Genomic DNA, 17,088 nt, shown 5'->3' with positions numbered 1-17,088 from the left:
CTCATTCGCAGAAATGGACAAAAAAAAAAAGCCACAAACACTTCCTTTGCCATTTTCCTTCACATCACAAGAAGATGTGATTTACAGTTTTTCCCTTTCTATGTTTTTCTCTCTTTCTGATTTCAGCAGAACAGGCAGAAACATGTCCACCCTCGAATCTAACACCTGTATATTGCACCCTCAAAACACCCAATTCCTGCCATAATGAGCCTGGCTGCGACTGTGGTAGGAACACGTAAAGATGGATCTAACTATCAATGTTTGAGAAGATGAGAGAGAGGTGGAGAAGAGAGACAGAGAATGGGATTGCTCCTGACTGCACAACTAAGCACACAGCCAGCCACGTTTCACTTGCTCACTTGCCATTTATCCTTCCATCCCCATGCAAACTCAGTCAATACCCCAGAAATTTAACAATGAGGTGCCATCATGTGCCAAAACATGGGACGGAGAAAAAAAGTGAGCAGCTTGGAACCCTGTCATTTTTCCGTGCAAGCCCCGCTGCTGGTATCTTATCTGCTCAATCCTCTCATCGTCATTTAAATCTCCCCCTACTCCATCCGATCCCAGCCGTGGCCCTATTTAAATCTCTCCCTCCTCCCAGTCCACCACATTTCTAATGCTAATTATTTAAACCTCTCCGTGCGCTCTATCCCTCCTATCCACCAGCTAGTTATTCAAATCTCTCCCCGCCTGCTCTCCCTACAAGCCCGGCCCCAGTTAAAAGGTGCTTGACTGAAGGGTTGATCCGGGCTGTTATTTTCAGACAGAGGATAATACTGCTTCTTCCAGACTCCTCTCCTTTCCTGCTCTGTTTTCCTGGCCTTCTCATATCCCTTTCTTTCTATATACAATTACACAAACTCCGCTACACGTATCCTTCTGGAATCAAGAGGTTTATTTGCCATGATAATAGTCTGCAGTTGTGAACAGCGCAAGTGCAGTGCAATAAATCCACTGTTTGCCATATCGAATTAGGTGAACCACAACAAAGACAGGGTTGGGAAAAGATGTGGGTAATGTGCATGTGTATATTAAGGAAGTTAGATATAATCAGTAATATACATTCAATGTGTATACATCCAGCTCTTAGTGAAGAAAACAGCTGCATGGGAATGTGACCTTAGTGGGTCTGTGGTGGCCTGTGCGGGTCACTGTCCCCAGTGTTAAGTGAGTGGCGAGAGTGAGTGACTGAGCAATGATGAGACAGTTTGGGAGGTCAGAGGGGATCATTTTTCCAGAACCAGGTGCCAGCACATCAGTGTGGGAAAGGGGACATTAATCTCCGTCTCCTCTTACGCGCTACGCATGGTTTACTGATTTATAAGTCTTTATTTCTATCAGTCAGAGCTTTCTGTGGTGCCTCGTTTGTCCATTCGCACTTGCAGTTTTTGCACTCTCTCTCTCTCTCTCTCTCTCTCTCTCTCTCTCTCTCTCATTCAGTTGAAGGGATCTCGCTGTTAGTCCTGTGGAGAAGCCACCTACACATGGAGCATCAGGATCACAGCTCAGTAAAACACCAAAGCTGCTCACGGCACTGAACAGGAGTCCCACTCAGCATCACTACTTATTACAGTTACATAAATGCTGGTTTCCAACAACAGCCACCCCACACAAACTGCACACTCCCATATGCACACACCACAGCGGTGCCTCATGTGTGAGGCAAAACACCTGCAAGTAAAATGTATTTGTTGTACACGTGTGTGTGTGTGTGTGTAGAATCCTTGATCATGAAATAGTTTTTATATCTTTAATGCGAAATGTATTTTATGCATAATAACAATTTCAGCAACGTGTATTCATCAAGAACACATCTACAATATCAAAGAGAATTTCTGTCACAAGACGAAAACTAATAATACAAAATACATTGTATTTTCACAACCAGGTCAAAACATTTCTTTTTTGTGATATTCAACACTGATATGAACAATTTTCTAAAACAATAGATCCCATTCTCGTCAACATGCAGCAAAAACAAGTGGACACCGTAGTGGGTGTGCTCACCTTGATACTCCTGTCCAGGGGTGTAGGCGGTGGGGTTGCCCGTAATTTGGAGGGTGAGTAGCACCTCTCCCCCACCCTCTGCCACCCCAGTTCCTTCCAGCTCCCCGTGGTGGGTACACAGGAAGAAGAAGGGGTTGAAACGGGGGTAGAAGCTTGCAGGGGGCGCCCCGAAATCCACGCTGCTGCTCCCCAAGACTAGGGCCAGCAGGGCACAGCCTAAGGCGCCCCCGAGAGAGGCCCGCACCATGGCCATCTGCCCTCACCAAGCGAGGGGCTGAGGGAGTGACAGTGGGTGAAGAGTTGAGGAGAGTGATGAGTGGGAGCGAGAAAGGCACAGGTAGAGTTCCAGAGGACCGCTTTTGGAGTCCACCAAAAATGAGTCGAAAGTCCAAAAGTGCGTGCGTGAGAGCGTGTGGGTCTGTGTGTGTTTCTATGTGCAATATTTATATGTGTGTGAGAGTGTGTGGGCTTGGCCGTCAGGAAAACTGTAGAGCTCTGTTCTTCTGCTTCCTCTCCCTGTCCTACCTTCACTCTCGGGGAGTTCAGAGCTTCGCCTGTGCTGTCCTGCTCCGGCGTTTAAATACCTCACCCCCTCCCTCTGTTTCCCTCTCTCCTCCCACCCTCCCTCCCTCCCTCTCTCTGTCTCTCTTTCGCTCTAACACCAGCTCCACGCGTGCTGTATGCGCTCTACGAGACGGCCTCCCTCCTCTCTCTCATCCAGCTCTTCTCTCCTCCCTTTTCTCTACCAGTCTATCACTCTGCCTTTTTCCTTAATCCCCCCCCCCCCCCCCCCCCTCCTCTCTCCTTCCCTTTACCTCTTACTAAACCACTGTGTTACTCCACATTGCACTCTTGTATCCCTCTCCTGAGACCTTGGCTGTCTTATCTCTATGCATCTGTTAGTTTCTTCATCCCAAACCAGCCCACTGACATATCCCTTTCACTCTCCTCTCTTTCCTTTGTCTTTTTGCCCGTCCACCAGACTGTCTCCTCCTCTCCCACCCACTATCACACCTCCTTTTCCCTCCCTCTTCCGCTCTCTTCACCTCCCTCTTCTTCCCTGTGTCTCTCTGCTGCTCTCCCACTTCGTCCCCCTCCCCTCTTTCGATCTCCCTCTTTTTTCCAACCCTGTACCTCTCTGTCTCTCCTCTCGTCCTCAGTAGCACTCAGATTTGTTTTTCTTCTTCTCTACTGTTGCTTTTTTTCATGGGTTTTCCATCAGAATCTCCTTTTCCACAGGATTCTCCAACTTTTTTCTCCCTGTCAGAGCAGCGTGCGCCGCCTCTCTGCTCTAGATTAACCCACCACTACGGTGCAGACACCAGCCATAATGCTGCTTTCTCTCCCCCACCAGCCTCTGCTCCAGCTCACAAAATGATGGATAAGTATTTCTCTAACACCCAGTACACACCCCCCATCTCGCGCTCTCCTTTTTCATCCGGGAATAAATACAAACAACATGAATCTGCACCCCTCACACTTTTCAGCCACACACTCCCTCTCTCTCATCCATCTCTTGCTCTGTGTGTAAGTGATACACTATGCCCCCCCTCGAATATTCTCTCAGCAGACAAAGTCTGCTGTATAATGTGGTTCTGCAGAGAAAACCACATTAAATAAATTATAACTGTAAAGGGGGGAACTTAAAGAACTTGCTGTTAACACCGCTGAACGTCTCCTCTGGCGTTTCTCTTTAGCTGCCTGCTGGGTTTGTGTGGTTAAGTGCCTATTACAGACATAAACACTCCCAAGCCAGCGAGCTGCACACACACTCACAGCCACTTCATGTCCAAACAGCCTGACTGACCCACAGCAGGAGCACACAGCCAGGCCGGCATGGCCAGATGCTTTCACAGTCTAAATCACACAATCACACAAACACATGTGCACATACACATCATCCCTGCACACATGTCCATATACAATTCATGGATGATGAGAATACACGCAAGAGCAGAATGCATGTGTACCATGTAATGCCTGTATCTTGTTTCTCTCTGCTTTAGTTAGGATGGTTTTAGAGTGATTTTTATTTTAGTGAAGTCATTCACCTGCCAGGACAGCTGCTGCACCCAGGCCAGCTCCAGTCAGCATGTTTATCCACATAGCAGTCCAGACCAAGACAGCTGGACAAAGGCAAATATTATGCAACTTTAAAGAGCTTCCCAGCCTCAGCTTGCGGATTTTTATTATGGTGGTCAGTATGATCTATATTAACTTACAAATTAATGTCAGAACTGTAAGAAAAGCCAGCTAAGTGGAAATTACACAGCCTTGAAATTCTTCAAATAGTTACTTGCAGTTTGATTTTGAAGAAAAATTGAGCTCAACACGTTATTCTGTCAGATCAGATTTTGAAAAAAAAAAAGCACCTCCTCTCTCCAATAAATGCCTGCTCTGTGCTCTCCTTGTTATATTGACTCTTTCACAATTCAGTCTCTACTGAGAACACTTTCTGGCTGATGAGATCATGTGTTTGAGTTGTAGTTTTTCTTTTTTCATCCATGGACATGACATACAGTACTGCAATAACTCTTCCAGAAACTCAAAAACCTTCAAGAACTAAGTCATCACAGTTGCTCAAATGAGCAAAGCACTTCTTTTTCCCAAATAGAGACCACTGTACTACTGAGGCCAGACCCCTGCTGCTTCTGCTGCCCATGGGACAACACAACATCTGAAGGCTAAATAAAGTGATGTGGAAAGCGTGACAGCTGCTTCACAAGGACCAGGTGTGTTGTAATATTTGTTTTAGTATGCCAATTTAAGACAATGTCAAGGGGTGTGCACTACAGCACTGTGAGAACAGCAGTGGAAAAGAAAGTACAGTAAAGAAATAGTGCGCGGTCCAACTGAAAGCAGTAACTTTTCAGACACGCTGTGCGTCCTCCCCAGCTGCTCTACGAGGTCAGCTAGGTGGACGACTCTGCTGAGACCGGAGAGTGAGGTCAGGGGTTATCTCAGTCCTCCTCTGTTGTTCCTCTCAACCAGCCACCCGCCAGCTCCTCAATGCCTTAATTAAGTACTTTTAATTAATCTAACTGCATTAACTCACCGGTGAGACTTCTTAAAGAGCTTAAGTCCTTACAGTATGTGCAGCTTCGATAGCATTCTTCTCTGTAAATGTTGCCAAACTGTAGTTACAGCTTTGAGCCCGCACTGAAATAAACATACCTCTTAACTTTAAAGTTCTGACTTGGATTCAAGATTAAACTGTTGTACACTTGTTATTAAAAGTTTTCTATAACAAGTGAACAAGAGGGGCCTTTTGGATCCAATGAAAGCAAGAGGTGTCTTTGGGAAAAGATATTCTGACACAAGTTGAACAAGCTAACGTAACTTTTCTGAAAATCACAATGTCTATAGTCCAGGCTCTAAGTCGGGGACCAAATAATCCTCTTCACTAGCTGTTTGGCGATACACAAATGCGCTGTGGTTTCTGTTTTCACAGGTAAAAACAAGCTGAAGGAAGTGAAATCCAATTACAAGAATTCACCTGAAGCACATCTTCACTGCATTCTCATGCCAGGTATTAATAAGCCAGATAAACCATAGAATATACAATATATCTGACTTAAACACTAGTTTCAGGGTGGCATAGGGCAGTGAAATATGCAATATCTGCTTTGATGTGCTGTTAGCACCATATTTTAGGGCCATATTTTATGTGACAATTCTGATGTGATTGTGCTCTGAATAGTACACTGACTGTGTGACAGGTTTTTATTACATTACACTAAAAAACACCAGCCAAATCTCTCCACCTCTGTTTGGAGAACCTCCAGATAGGCAGAGGTGTAAAACAAAATAAGCTTGCAGACAGGCTATTACATCAATAAAATAGTGAGATAGTTCCTGTGCTATGATACCATATGAGAACTCATTAGCCAGGTCTCCATCTAAATGCAGGTCAAATTCCAATCAAATTTTAAAAAGTTAGCAAAGAAAATTCAAATGCATGCACCTGTCAATCCACTACTGTTCTGTGAATATGTGGAGTTGGTTTAACACGGTAAGAGTAGCTGGCACTAACTCCAATCAGGTGCCATTAAACCATTACTGAAGAGGAGGGCACAACAAGATGATGAATTAAAGAAATGTTGATCAACCAAATAGTATAATAAAATGAAAAAACATGATGTAAATATGGTATTTATGTTTGTTTTGTGTATTAATCAATTTGAGGAAGGTTACAGTCTCCTCATCGCTTAACACAGATCGCTTCCTTCATCCACCATTAATTTTTTTGCCAGTGGAGCTGAAGCCTTAGTGGACATCACATGCTTTATTTACGTCATAATTAAGTCTGTCTCCTCTCACATTTTGTTTTTATTAATGCACCAACTTTTCCATCTCAGCCAAGGGTAAAAAACTTTTTTTGCAATATTTTGAATTTTTAAGGTTGTGCTTTTCCGTGGAAATTAAAAATGCACATGAAAAAAGATGCACCTATTGTTGAGTAGCTACAAAAAAAACTTGCAATAAAATTAAGAAGAGAAGCTGATGCTGAGCTGTGTGATGCTGATCCCTTCCACTTAAAAAAAGAAGGAAAAAAAAGAAAAGAAACTACAGTCCTTTTTTGCACTCCCCTCCATGCAGTACAGAGACAGAGCGCAACAAGTCATACTCTGAAAACCATGCCCACTGGACTGGAAAAACTTTCGGCGCCACAGTTTGCAACCAAGGGCTGAAATGCTAACAAAATGCCTGTAGCTCCAATCCAATCCAATCCCCTTTATTTATATAGCACATTTGAAAAATCACAGGGATTAGCAAAGTGCTGTACAGAACAAATAAGTGCACAAAAATAGCTAAAAACATAAACACAATCGTCTAGTCAACAGCCAGAAAAGACTGGGCAAAAGACCACAAAACTCTCAGTATGAATTAAAAGCCAAGGTTAGCTAGCTAAAAACATTCAATATAAGCATGTCAAAGGACTATTTTAGCACCGTGTGTCTACCAGAGAGGAAGAGTTGCATTGACAAACTCAATATTGTCGGTCTATCTCAGTGTCCCTTCTCCTTACCTTGCTTACCTTGGAGAAATTATCCTACTAAATGGCTAGTTGTGAAACACTTTGATATTTACAGCTATTTGTTCTAATTGCCAGCTAAGATCATCGTTGAATTAACAAAGATCAAAACCAGGCATTACATAGTTTAGTTAGCTTAGACCTCTACAGTTTGGCCAAATTAGCCAAATTCTTGCTGCATCATTCTTGCTGGCTTCGGAATCAGGATCCCAGTTTTCTCATATCTTCCTGCCGATGCCTCATGTCTTATTGCTTCAAAGCTCAGTCTTGGTTCGGCAGCTTGTAAATACTAAGTTATGGATCCTTATGGAAGTGCATCCAACCACATACCTGCTTTTAGGCATTTTTGCATTGTTTGCTAGCATGCGTAACTGACGAGGTGACGGGAGAATTGTTTTTCCCTTCGATGGAGATGGGACTTAAATGCCCTCTGTCTCCACAGGCATAAAACCCAAAACAGTCCAACAATGTTTCCACATTGTTCAGCTTTCAACATTTCAGGGCAAATCTCTCCCACGATTGGCCTGTTGCCAGTTTCGAGGTCTTTAACAACCTCCGTGGCCTCTGCCAGTAGGTTTACAGTCCACAGAGGGTGTGTCAGTCAGGAGCTTGCTACTGTTCCTTCTGCTGTCTGACAACATCCCAACAAGAGGTCAGCAGTTCTCCACTGATAACAGTTAATAGCCTAGCCTCAGCTCCCTGTTGAGCACCACTTTGCTGGTAGTTTGGTCCTGAAATTGAAAGGCCCATTCTAGGGGGGGATTTCTCCTGCAAGGAGATTGGGAACTTGGAATCTGAAAGACCATGTTCAAAGCTCCCATTACAACGAAAACTACTTGAAGTGGTGGTCAGAAGGTCTTTGGTGCCTGTCATGGTAGCAGCTGAAGAACCTGCTGGGTAACATCAGCAGTAGATGATGAAACAGGCTTTTCAGGTGTGGATAACCCAGTGACCTTGCTAATCAGTAGAAGACAACCAAAAGGGACTGAATCATCTAAAGTTGCAAAAGTAAAAACTCAAGTCTAGACAGGAATTAGTCTCGGAAAAGTTTCAGTAAAGAATCGATGAGTCACAAAGGGATAAACACATTCACCAGATTTTTTTTTTTTTTAACTCTTATTTTTTTACATCTGACAACACTTCTCAACAACCTGCCCAGTATGGTGCTAGCCTCTAACTTCAAAGTTCATCATGTGAAATTTCTGTATTTAGTTCATATAAAAGCATGTTTCTATCCTGGATTGACAACACAAGTGGATAATCATTATTTCTACAGGATAGTTTACATGGCTGGTACACCGACAACCCACACAGCTCATTATTTTTAATTAGCCCCACTTATTTAGACAAAAGCCATGTGTCAAAGCCTCTTTATTCATTTCACTGAAACCACTGAATTGACACAATGGGTTTGCAGACGCATGGAACTCCAGCTAAAAACTCAAACACAAAAAAGTTGATCCTGGTTAAATTTGTGCCACTGTCCAGTCCACAGTCACATTGGACTGGTCAACTGAATGTGTGCAAGCACATATTTAGAATAACTGAAAATGACATTTGTCTGTTAATGCCAGTTTTACAGATATGACTTCTACATGTCAACAGTAGCGTTACTAATTGCATTTAATGCTACTGCCCTCCAACTAGAGGCCTATATCTGAACAGGGCCATAAGGTGGCATCAGATTAGTAGGAATGTGAGTCTGTGTGACACACCGACACAACTGCAACCTTATAATAGCAAAAAATATGCTATCTATAGGCCACCAAATATTATAGTTATGTCATTGTTCATCATTAGATAACATGTGTGTACACACATGCAGAAATGTGTGTTTGTGTGCGACCTTCTAGAGCCTTCTCTGACCGGAGCTGCTAGCAGAGATCGGTCACAGCACAGTGTCCGCCGTCTGTTCCACACACCCCTGCTGAATACACGTGCTCACAGTGCTCAAACACACACAAATACATTTGCCCAAAATGAGGACCCTTGACACAGTGAGCAAGATCCCAGCACTCTAAGACAGAGTGAACGCCAGCACAAGTGTTTCTGATGCGCATGAGGCAGAAAGAGAGAGAAGCAGTGTGTGCCAATAGAGCCATCTGTTTTACCTGTAGCAGTCTTTATTAACAGCAACACACCTCCCTGTACCTGATGGCCTCCTTGTTTTCTTCATGTAGGTCCTGTCCTACATCCATCCACACTACACCATGGCCGTTCTGCAGCCCCTTCCCCTATCTGCACACACACACAGACACTAACACACACTTAGACGCACACACATAGTGTGCGACTGGGGGCTATCGTTCTCCATTATGAAAACTAGGTCGGGGAGGCGTGGGTGAGCGGAGTGGGGCAGTAATTATTTTTATCATTATTAATTTCCACCTCAAGGTTGCGCCAGGGCTTTTTTGTCCGCTTCAATCTTCATTTCAGACCCCCTGCATCCACACACACAGACACACACACACGGCCACCATCACTACCACTGTCTTTGAAAAGGCTGCGTGCCAAACAAGGCAGAACAGAGGGTGGGGGCACAAAAGAGGAAAGAGCTCAAAGGGATGGAAAGAGTGCGATGGCAAGGGAGAGAGGGGAAAGCAGAAGCAGAGGAGGCAAGAGGGGTTGGATGTGTCGCTTCATCACTCACTGGACCCTAATTTACACTAACAGGTTGTTTACTCGATATGGCAAATGATAATAAAAGCCTGGGTGTTGGAGGAGGGGAGAAGGCAAGAAAAGAAAAAAAGAGAAAGAGAGGCCCTGCGGGAGCACTTCAGCTGTGATGGCTTGCACACTCCAATTAGTCCTATGAAAAGCTTGTCCCCCCTGAAAGGAGTAAAAGGAGGGGTGCATTACTCAATGTGTAAATAAAACCAGCCAGGATCACCCCAAAAACTCAATGCCCTGTCACAGAGGGTGGGCTGCAGTCACAAACATCAAGGCTCTCTCTGGGCCAGCACACATGGGACAACTGTGACGGTCTCAGCAGTGGGCACACAAAGTGACACAGATGAAAAAGACACCCTTGAGTCCACAAATGACACAGACATGTTTTTTACTGTATGCGCTGGTTTAGTTACTGTACTAACACAGACTGTATTTCTCTCTACAGTACACATTAACCAGGGACTGGGCAGACACCAAAAACCAAAAGTTTTTCCAGACTTTCTAATTACAAATATAAGATTTGACTGAACACAACAGGACCCAAGAAAAGTAAGATATAGTTATTATGAGTAAGATTGCTGACACACAAGTCCATGTCTGTGTTTTTCCATTGTAACCTTGCCCCAGTTTAAGTCACTACACACAGGAGAGCTCTTTTTCCATGTGCACTGCTGCCACAGAAAAAATAAATAAATGCCACTATGCCAGAGGACAAACATTGTATTTTGACTCCTACAGACTACTACTACAAAAAAATGGAAACAAAGTGTGGAATGGCACCAATTTGCTCTTTGTAACCAGAACCTCTCTCAAAAATGGTTCAAAGTCAAATACAGAGAAGACAAACAAGTCTAGACAAGTCTTCCACATTAATTAAAGTCTTAATCCACTTCTGCTCCCACTGTACATAAAAAACTGTATCCAGCTATACGTGGTTCCAAATGGGTTCAAGGGTGTGAGCAGGGTCCTTTTCTTTGGGTTCATTTAAACTCTGCTCCAGTTGGTCTATGTTTATTTCTTCAGTGCATGAATCCATTTTCAGCCCAAACCACCTGATGTTTTGAAAATGTTTCACTTAATTTGTAAAGTATTTAGATTTGTTAGTTTTTGATGCAACTGCTGAGATAATTACAATTACAATCATGCTAATCATCCGCAATTGAGTGATCCATGATTGCAGTTGGAATGAGTGAGCTAATTATACTTAGCAGTTACTAAAAATAGTGAAAGGCACACATGACAAAGTGATCACAGAACACTGTTGTACTGTTTTGACTTCAGATACTTGATGTTTTTACATTTTATGCGGGTGATAAGTGGTCCCTGTTCTGTCTCTTGTACCTTCAGGATTAGGCAGAGAACCCCTGGAAGTGGCTCCACTGACACCTTGACAAATAAAGCTGTCCTGTAGATCAAGTGGAGTATCATCCTTTGAAAAACAGTAGGATCAACATTCCCCACATACTGTGGTCCTCCTCTCTCTCACATAAACAACTGACCACCGGACTCAAATCTGTTGTTTGGACAAAGTAATATAAACTGTCTGAGTGCTAAGTTGATGGGTAGTTAACTTGTCTTAGTGAAACCGCCGCTCCTGGAAAAGTTGGCAGACACAATTAGATAACGATTAGGCAGTAAAGTCAATGTGACTGTGTGTCTGAGAATTCAGCAGGTCAGAATTAATCTTGAAAAAATAACAAGTGAGTCACTTGTTCTTTCTCTCGGTTTCAGACCACATTAAACTGCAGAACACACTGGAAAAGCTGCAGACATTATGTTAACGTAAACTAAGTGAAGCCCCTTAAAGAACAAAAATATTTAAGATGTTGTTTCATTACTCAATATAGAGCCACAGACATCAGTGTATGCAAACTATTGTATGTGTTGTTTTAAGATTTGTGTCTTTCAGTGGAGTTTTCTGTCCCCAAACTAATTATGTCTTCAAATAAAAATTCCTTATTAAGCTCAAACTGGTCACGAGTATTGTTTAGCTGTCACTAGCCAGAAAACTGAAGAGTGTACTCGAGTTGAGCAGCATGCCAAGACCATTTGTTACTTAGGTGAGTTATACTCTCCAGCTCGCTGCTTGGCACGGATCAATTCTTTTTGCACTGCATGACTAAAATCATGTTGATAAAACACACAAGTATTGGATTTACATAGAGAAAAATGTGATGGCTGATGATTCTCTCTCTAACATAGTTTTTCAGCCTTTCACTGCCCACAATTTTAAAGGAACACCTGTCATGGCCAATCAAATTCAGGACTGGCCTTTGCCACCCCTGGCCCTTTTCTGTTTTAGCTTAAAGTTTACTTTTAAAAGAAATGCCAGGTCATGGTATAACTAATCAATCATATAGGCAGTACTCATTTTTATCACACAGCCCGTGGCCTTCTGCCGTGTATAATAGCAAATCCAATATTTCAATGTAAACATCAACCTTGAAAACATTATTGTTATTATACTAGTTTCATAACATTTAGTAGCTTTGTCAGACAGGTTTTCAAGTTTCTGTAAGTAAGAAAAGTTTCAAAAACCAACCAACTGTTCCACTGTGACAGACTAGAATTACAGCCTTGCAGTTGTTTGCCTCCACCAACCAGTCAAGTTGCAGTTTATATCGACGCTTACCCTAATCTCTATAAACAGATACCAGCATAGAAATGCAGAATCTGAAGGCAACAGGACAAAATTTAGTATTGTGAGTGTTCTGGTATCCGCTTGTGGTTCATTTTACAGTCCAAATAGTATTGACCAATCACGTTTGAGCAGTTTCTGGTTGCATGTAGGTAAAAAGTCCATGTGCAGAGCGGTACGCATTGGCCGAAATGCAATTTCAGAACTAGGGCTGCCACGATTAGTCGACTAATCGATGACTAATCGACTATTAAAATAATCTGTGACTATTTTAGTAGTCGACTAATCGGTTTGAGTCATTTTTCATAGAAAAGCACTATAAAAGTACCCCAAAATACTCTTACTGCAGCTTCTTACGTTCAGATATTGGCAGCTTTACACACTCTCCCGTGACAGTGAACTAAAACCCTTTGGCGTGAGTATGAAACAAGACATTAGATGACGTAATTTTGGGGTTTGGGCGAGACAGACCGACATTTTTCAACATTTTAACACATTTTTCGATGAAATGATTAGTCAACTAATCGAAGAAATAATCGACAGATTAGTTGACAATGAAAATAATCGTTAGTGGCAGCCCTATTCAGAACACATCAGCTACCGTCTGACCACAATTTAGTTTTTTATTAGCTTCTTGTTTAAGTTATTTGTATTCATGCGCAACTCCAAATCCATTCTTGCATCTCAAGTCTCTACTTGGACTGTAAACATCGACAGGCGCACTTAAGGGGAAGTCTTGGCCCAGATATCCGTAATCCCGATCTCCACTGTCTACACTGGACCCAGAGCTTGGCTATAGCCCCCGGAGGCTAAGTCATCGTCAGACCGATAGCCAGTGGGTTTCGAGATGATAAAATATCTTTCTGTCTCTTCTATCTAAATTACTGTAATGTCATATTTCTTCTCTTTAAAAAAATTACAACATACAGCACAGTAATTACTGGTTTATTGTACCCTAAGCTGGCTGAGTTTTCACGTTTGAAATCAAAATTAGAGTTTTAATTGACATCAGTAATCATTATAATTTCCTAGCAGTCAAAAAAGAAAGACGTCATATTTTCATGTATTAGCTGGCAAGCAGTTCATTGTTATAAAAGGTACATGAAGCAATGATAAGTGTGTGAAAAACAAGTGGGACACAGCTACAGTATGTTATATATGTAAAGTACACACTTAGGAATAGTTCATGTACAATCATTCCTCCCCTGCCGTCTTCCTCGCCAGACAGAATTGCATTTTTTTTGGCGTTCACTGCAGGGGCGCCGTTCCACTGAACACACACAGAAATAAGTGGAGGTTAAATGAGTACAGGTGCACATTGTTGTCCTGATGGACTGGTCCTAACTCTGTCTGCCTTGTGAGCCGCACTTTATTCCACAATGGCAAAACCATGAATTACAAATGCTGGGGCTCAAACAGACATCATTGTCTGCGGTGGCTACAGCAGTGTCTGTATATGTCTGTGGGTTTAAATGGTGGAGGCACAAGGCCTGGCACAATTTAAGTGTGATGCATTTTTCAATAGCTGTGAGTCATAGTTCTTTCTGAGTTCTGAGCATGGCGAAGTGCGTCGCTCAGGGCTGCCTGTGTCCACAGACTGCTGGCCTCGTACTTCTTTAGCATTTGCTAGACATTAAATCTGTTCTCCAAACTCCACGTTTTCAGTTCATCTCCCAGTTCACTGTCATCACAGCAACTCCCCTCCCATCCTGCAGTCATGGTAACGGAGCTGTGAAAGAACAAGCCGAGGAATATGAGACATGGGAGATGACAGACACATGGCCACATTGTGACAGAGACAGACGGAGTGAGTGCTGAGTGGTTTGACACCACAGACAGCCATTTCCCCATCCTAACATCCAGCATGCAAGCAATTAGGGAGGACAGGAGGCAGAAGTTATGTGGGACCCAGCAGAGTCAAGAAGAACAGTATTGCTAGCGTTTGAGTGGCACTGGAGAGCAGAGTGAGTGGAAGTAATCGCTGAAAACATGTTTTATTGTTTAAAAGTACATACATGTCTTTTTGGTCCTGGGGTATCATTTTCTGAGCTGACATGGGACTAGTTTTCTGTATAAAGAGATCAATGTGCTGACCTACTGACATGAACTTTTCAACATTCTAGCTCCAATTCCCTTCTGTTACCCTTTCTGCATTCAGAGAACAGCTATGAATGTGTCTGAAAATCAATGAGATAAATGATAGAGAAATGTCCTAACATCTAAAAATGCTACATGCACACTCAAAAAAAAAAAAAAAGTACAAAAGAAAAAAACCCTCAGCGTTCACAGAAAACTCTTATAGCCTAATAGATACAATATTGATTTTAGTGTGGTTGGTGCAAATGTCCATGAACTTGTACGAAAAATAAATAAGACAAAACAGCTCTTGTTCTTACTCCGCTGTGTCCTGCATAATCTGAGCTGTTTTCAGGCATTGTGCTCAGCAACAGCCTGGGAGAGGTTGCTTTTCTTGTGTGTGCAATAGATGCCCAGCATGTCTGGCACACACATAATAAAACAGATCTATCCCAAAAGATACCATTCATCCCTAGACATCAGCTCAGGCTCTCACTTCATACAAGATAGAGGGTGCATAAACACACATGCAGTGGTAGCAGCAATGAAATGCTCGCACACACTCATAAACACTGTTGAGATTCACACAAACTCTCACTCACACAGTGCTAACACACACAGACGCACTTGGAAAAACAGGCAGTTGTAGTAGAGGTGTAAATGTGCATGCACACACGCACATATTTGCACTTGTAGATACACACATTAAAAACACAGAAGGAGGAGGGGGAAGGGGGCACTGAGGCCATGGAACATACAACAAAAAGCAAGCAGACAGCCTTGAGCTATGAGCTCAGCTAAATAAATAAATAAATAAGTGAAAATCTCATTTTAACCCAGTAGCTTCACACCCCCTCTCGGAGCCCACTCCTCCTCCCTGCTCTCCTCCTTCTCCTCCTCCCCATATCCCTGATCAAGGTTTCATTCTGGAGAAGCACAAAGACTGGCTGCCCAGCATTCATCTCTTCAACTCCATCCATCCCACCTACCTTGGGGCCTCTAGAGATGTGGACCAGGAGCACTGCACTGACTGTGTTTTCTACCTTTCTTTATTCCCAGGAGGAATTCCAGCAGTACCAGACCACCACAGATCTGACACCTGGCAATCAAACCTGCAGAGGGGGCAGGGTCCAGACTGTATGTGTTTGTGTGAATCTACTGTAGCAAATTCAATTGGCTCCATTTCATATTCCATAGTTTACTATGAACTGTGAGGCTGGTAGGATGATACCAATTAGAGACATGGACATGGATATCATGGAAGCTTATAAATTCCACATCGAAGACCACAGTCGGCACACAACCTTCTTATTTACAGTCTAGGTTTAGCCTTCTGTAACTCCACGGGCTAAATGCTGCAACCCACCACCTCATTTAAGCCGAGCTGTAGCCGAATCCATATTGTGCTACATTGCGTAAACAAGCAGGGATAAGTAGTGGCTGTGGGCATGTGGATTTCTGTGGGTGTGGATGCTGGGGAGACGCGGAGGATCACGGCTGTTTTGGCATGTAAACCCCACACAGATGGATGAACATCCTGCCCTGGGCTGGGGAAACCAAATGGATTTGTACAGACGTGACACATCAACTCAAACTGAGCACACAATCAGACTCTGAAAAACCACCAACAACAGAGGAAGAAGAGGTACGGACAAGGAAGGGGGGCACCAAGTGAGACAGATGATACAGATGATAATGTGCCCTTCATCTCTGTGGCTACCAATAGAAGGAGAGAGGCCTTTGCCCTTAATTATATGGGTCAGTGGACAAGGAGCTGGTGGTTCCACATGGAAGGGATCAACAAGTCAAACAAATGCGCAGACACACACAGACATCGAGTTGATTTAAAGGGAGTCAATCAATGCTGAGGCCCTGCTTAATAAAGTGAAACCTACCGAAATGCAAATGCAGCACACACAGTTGTGTTCCGTGATATGTTTATGGGCATTTGAAGAGAAAAAATGAGCACAACAAAGAGATGACGACAGAGTAAAAGAGAGCATCTCAGTGGAATTTGTTCCCTGACTTTATATTCAGTCATCTATAAAAAGGACGCTGTGCACTTGCATGTTCAATCATACAAACCAAGGACAATAGCTGTTCCACTACAGTGTACCAATGACAAAGAGAGCAAAGCCTCATGCACACCTGCTCCACCATCATCATGATGGCTAGAGACTGTAATTAACAGCGAGATGCAGACACACATTGCCAGGAACACATGCGTGCAGACAAACACGGCCACACCTTTACACAAAATGAAATGGCCCGCTGAAACCTTCACTGTAGGTCCTTCAGCACAGTGCTCCATGCACTCATTGATTCAATTACAGGTCAGAGGTCACAAGACAGTCCCATCCTGCCACAATATACAATAGGACCTCCCCCACTCACTTCTCCCCATCCTCCCAGCATTTCCCTCATTCATTTATCCTGCTCTCTTCACACCCTTCTGCTCAGCTGTCATCTCTCACTTCGTCTCCCCTAAATGGCTATTGACTGCGCTCACAGAGCTTTCGTTCTTTGTCTGTCTCCATCACAAATGTGTCTGCCAATCACAGGCTTATGTTCTTTGTATATTCACTTCCCTGCTCTGACCAATCCTATATCTAAGAGAAACAGCCAAGTTGTGTGTCATCTTTTTTTTTTTTTTTTTTTT

The 17,088-nt window shown here is 43.1% G+C and overlaps 1 protein-coding gene across 6 annotated transcripts in view; it reads right to left on the bottom strand.

Moving 5' to 3' along the window:
* The window catches only part of reln (reelin), a 226,172-nt gene that overhangs the window by 118,052 nt on the left and 91,032 nt on the right, over window positions 1-17,088 (bottom strand). For 2 of the 6 annotated variants that reach the window (XM_049573798.1, XM_049573799.1), the window contains exon 1: window positions 2,011-2,611. The exons of the other annotated variants lie outside the window; for them this stretch is intronic. In XM_049573798.1, the coding sequence (XP_049429755.1) occupies window positions 2,011-2,263 (253 nt within the window). In that variant the 5' untranslated portion in view covers window positions 2,264-2,611. Of the gene's footprint in view, window positions 1-2,010; window positions 2,612-17,088 lie in introns of those variants that run through there. 6 annotated transcript variants of the gene reach the window in all.

This window comes from Epinephelus fuscoguttatus, linkage group LG4, assembly GCF_011397635.1.
Source record: "Epinephelus fuscoguttatus linkage group LG4, E.fuscoguttatus.final_Chr_v1".
In the NCBI taxonomy this organism is placed as follows: domain Eukaryota; kingdom Metazoa; phylum Chordata; class Actinopteri; order Perciformes; family Serranidae; genus Epinephelus; species Epinephelus fuscoguttatus.
This window is presented reverse-complemented; position numbering and strand designations above follow the sequence as displayed.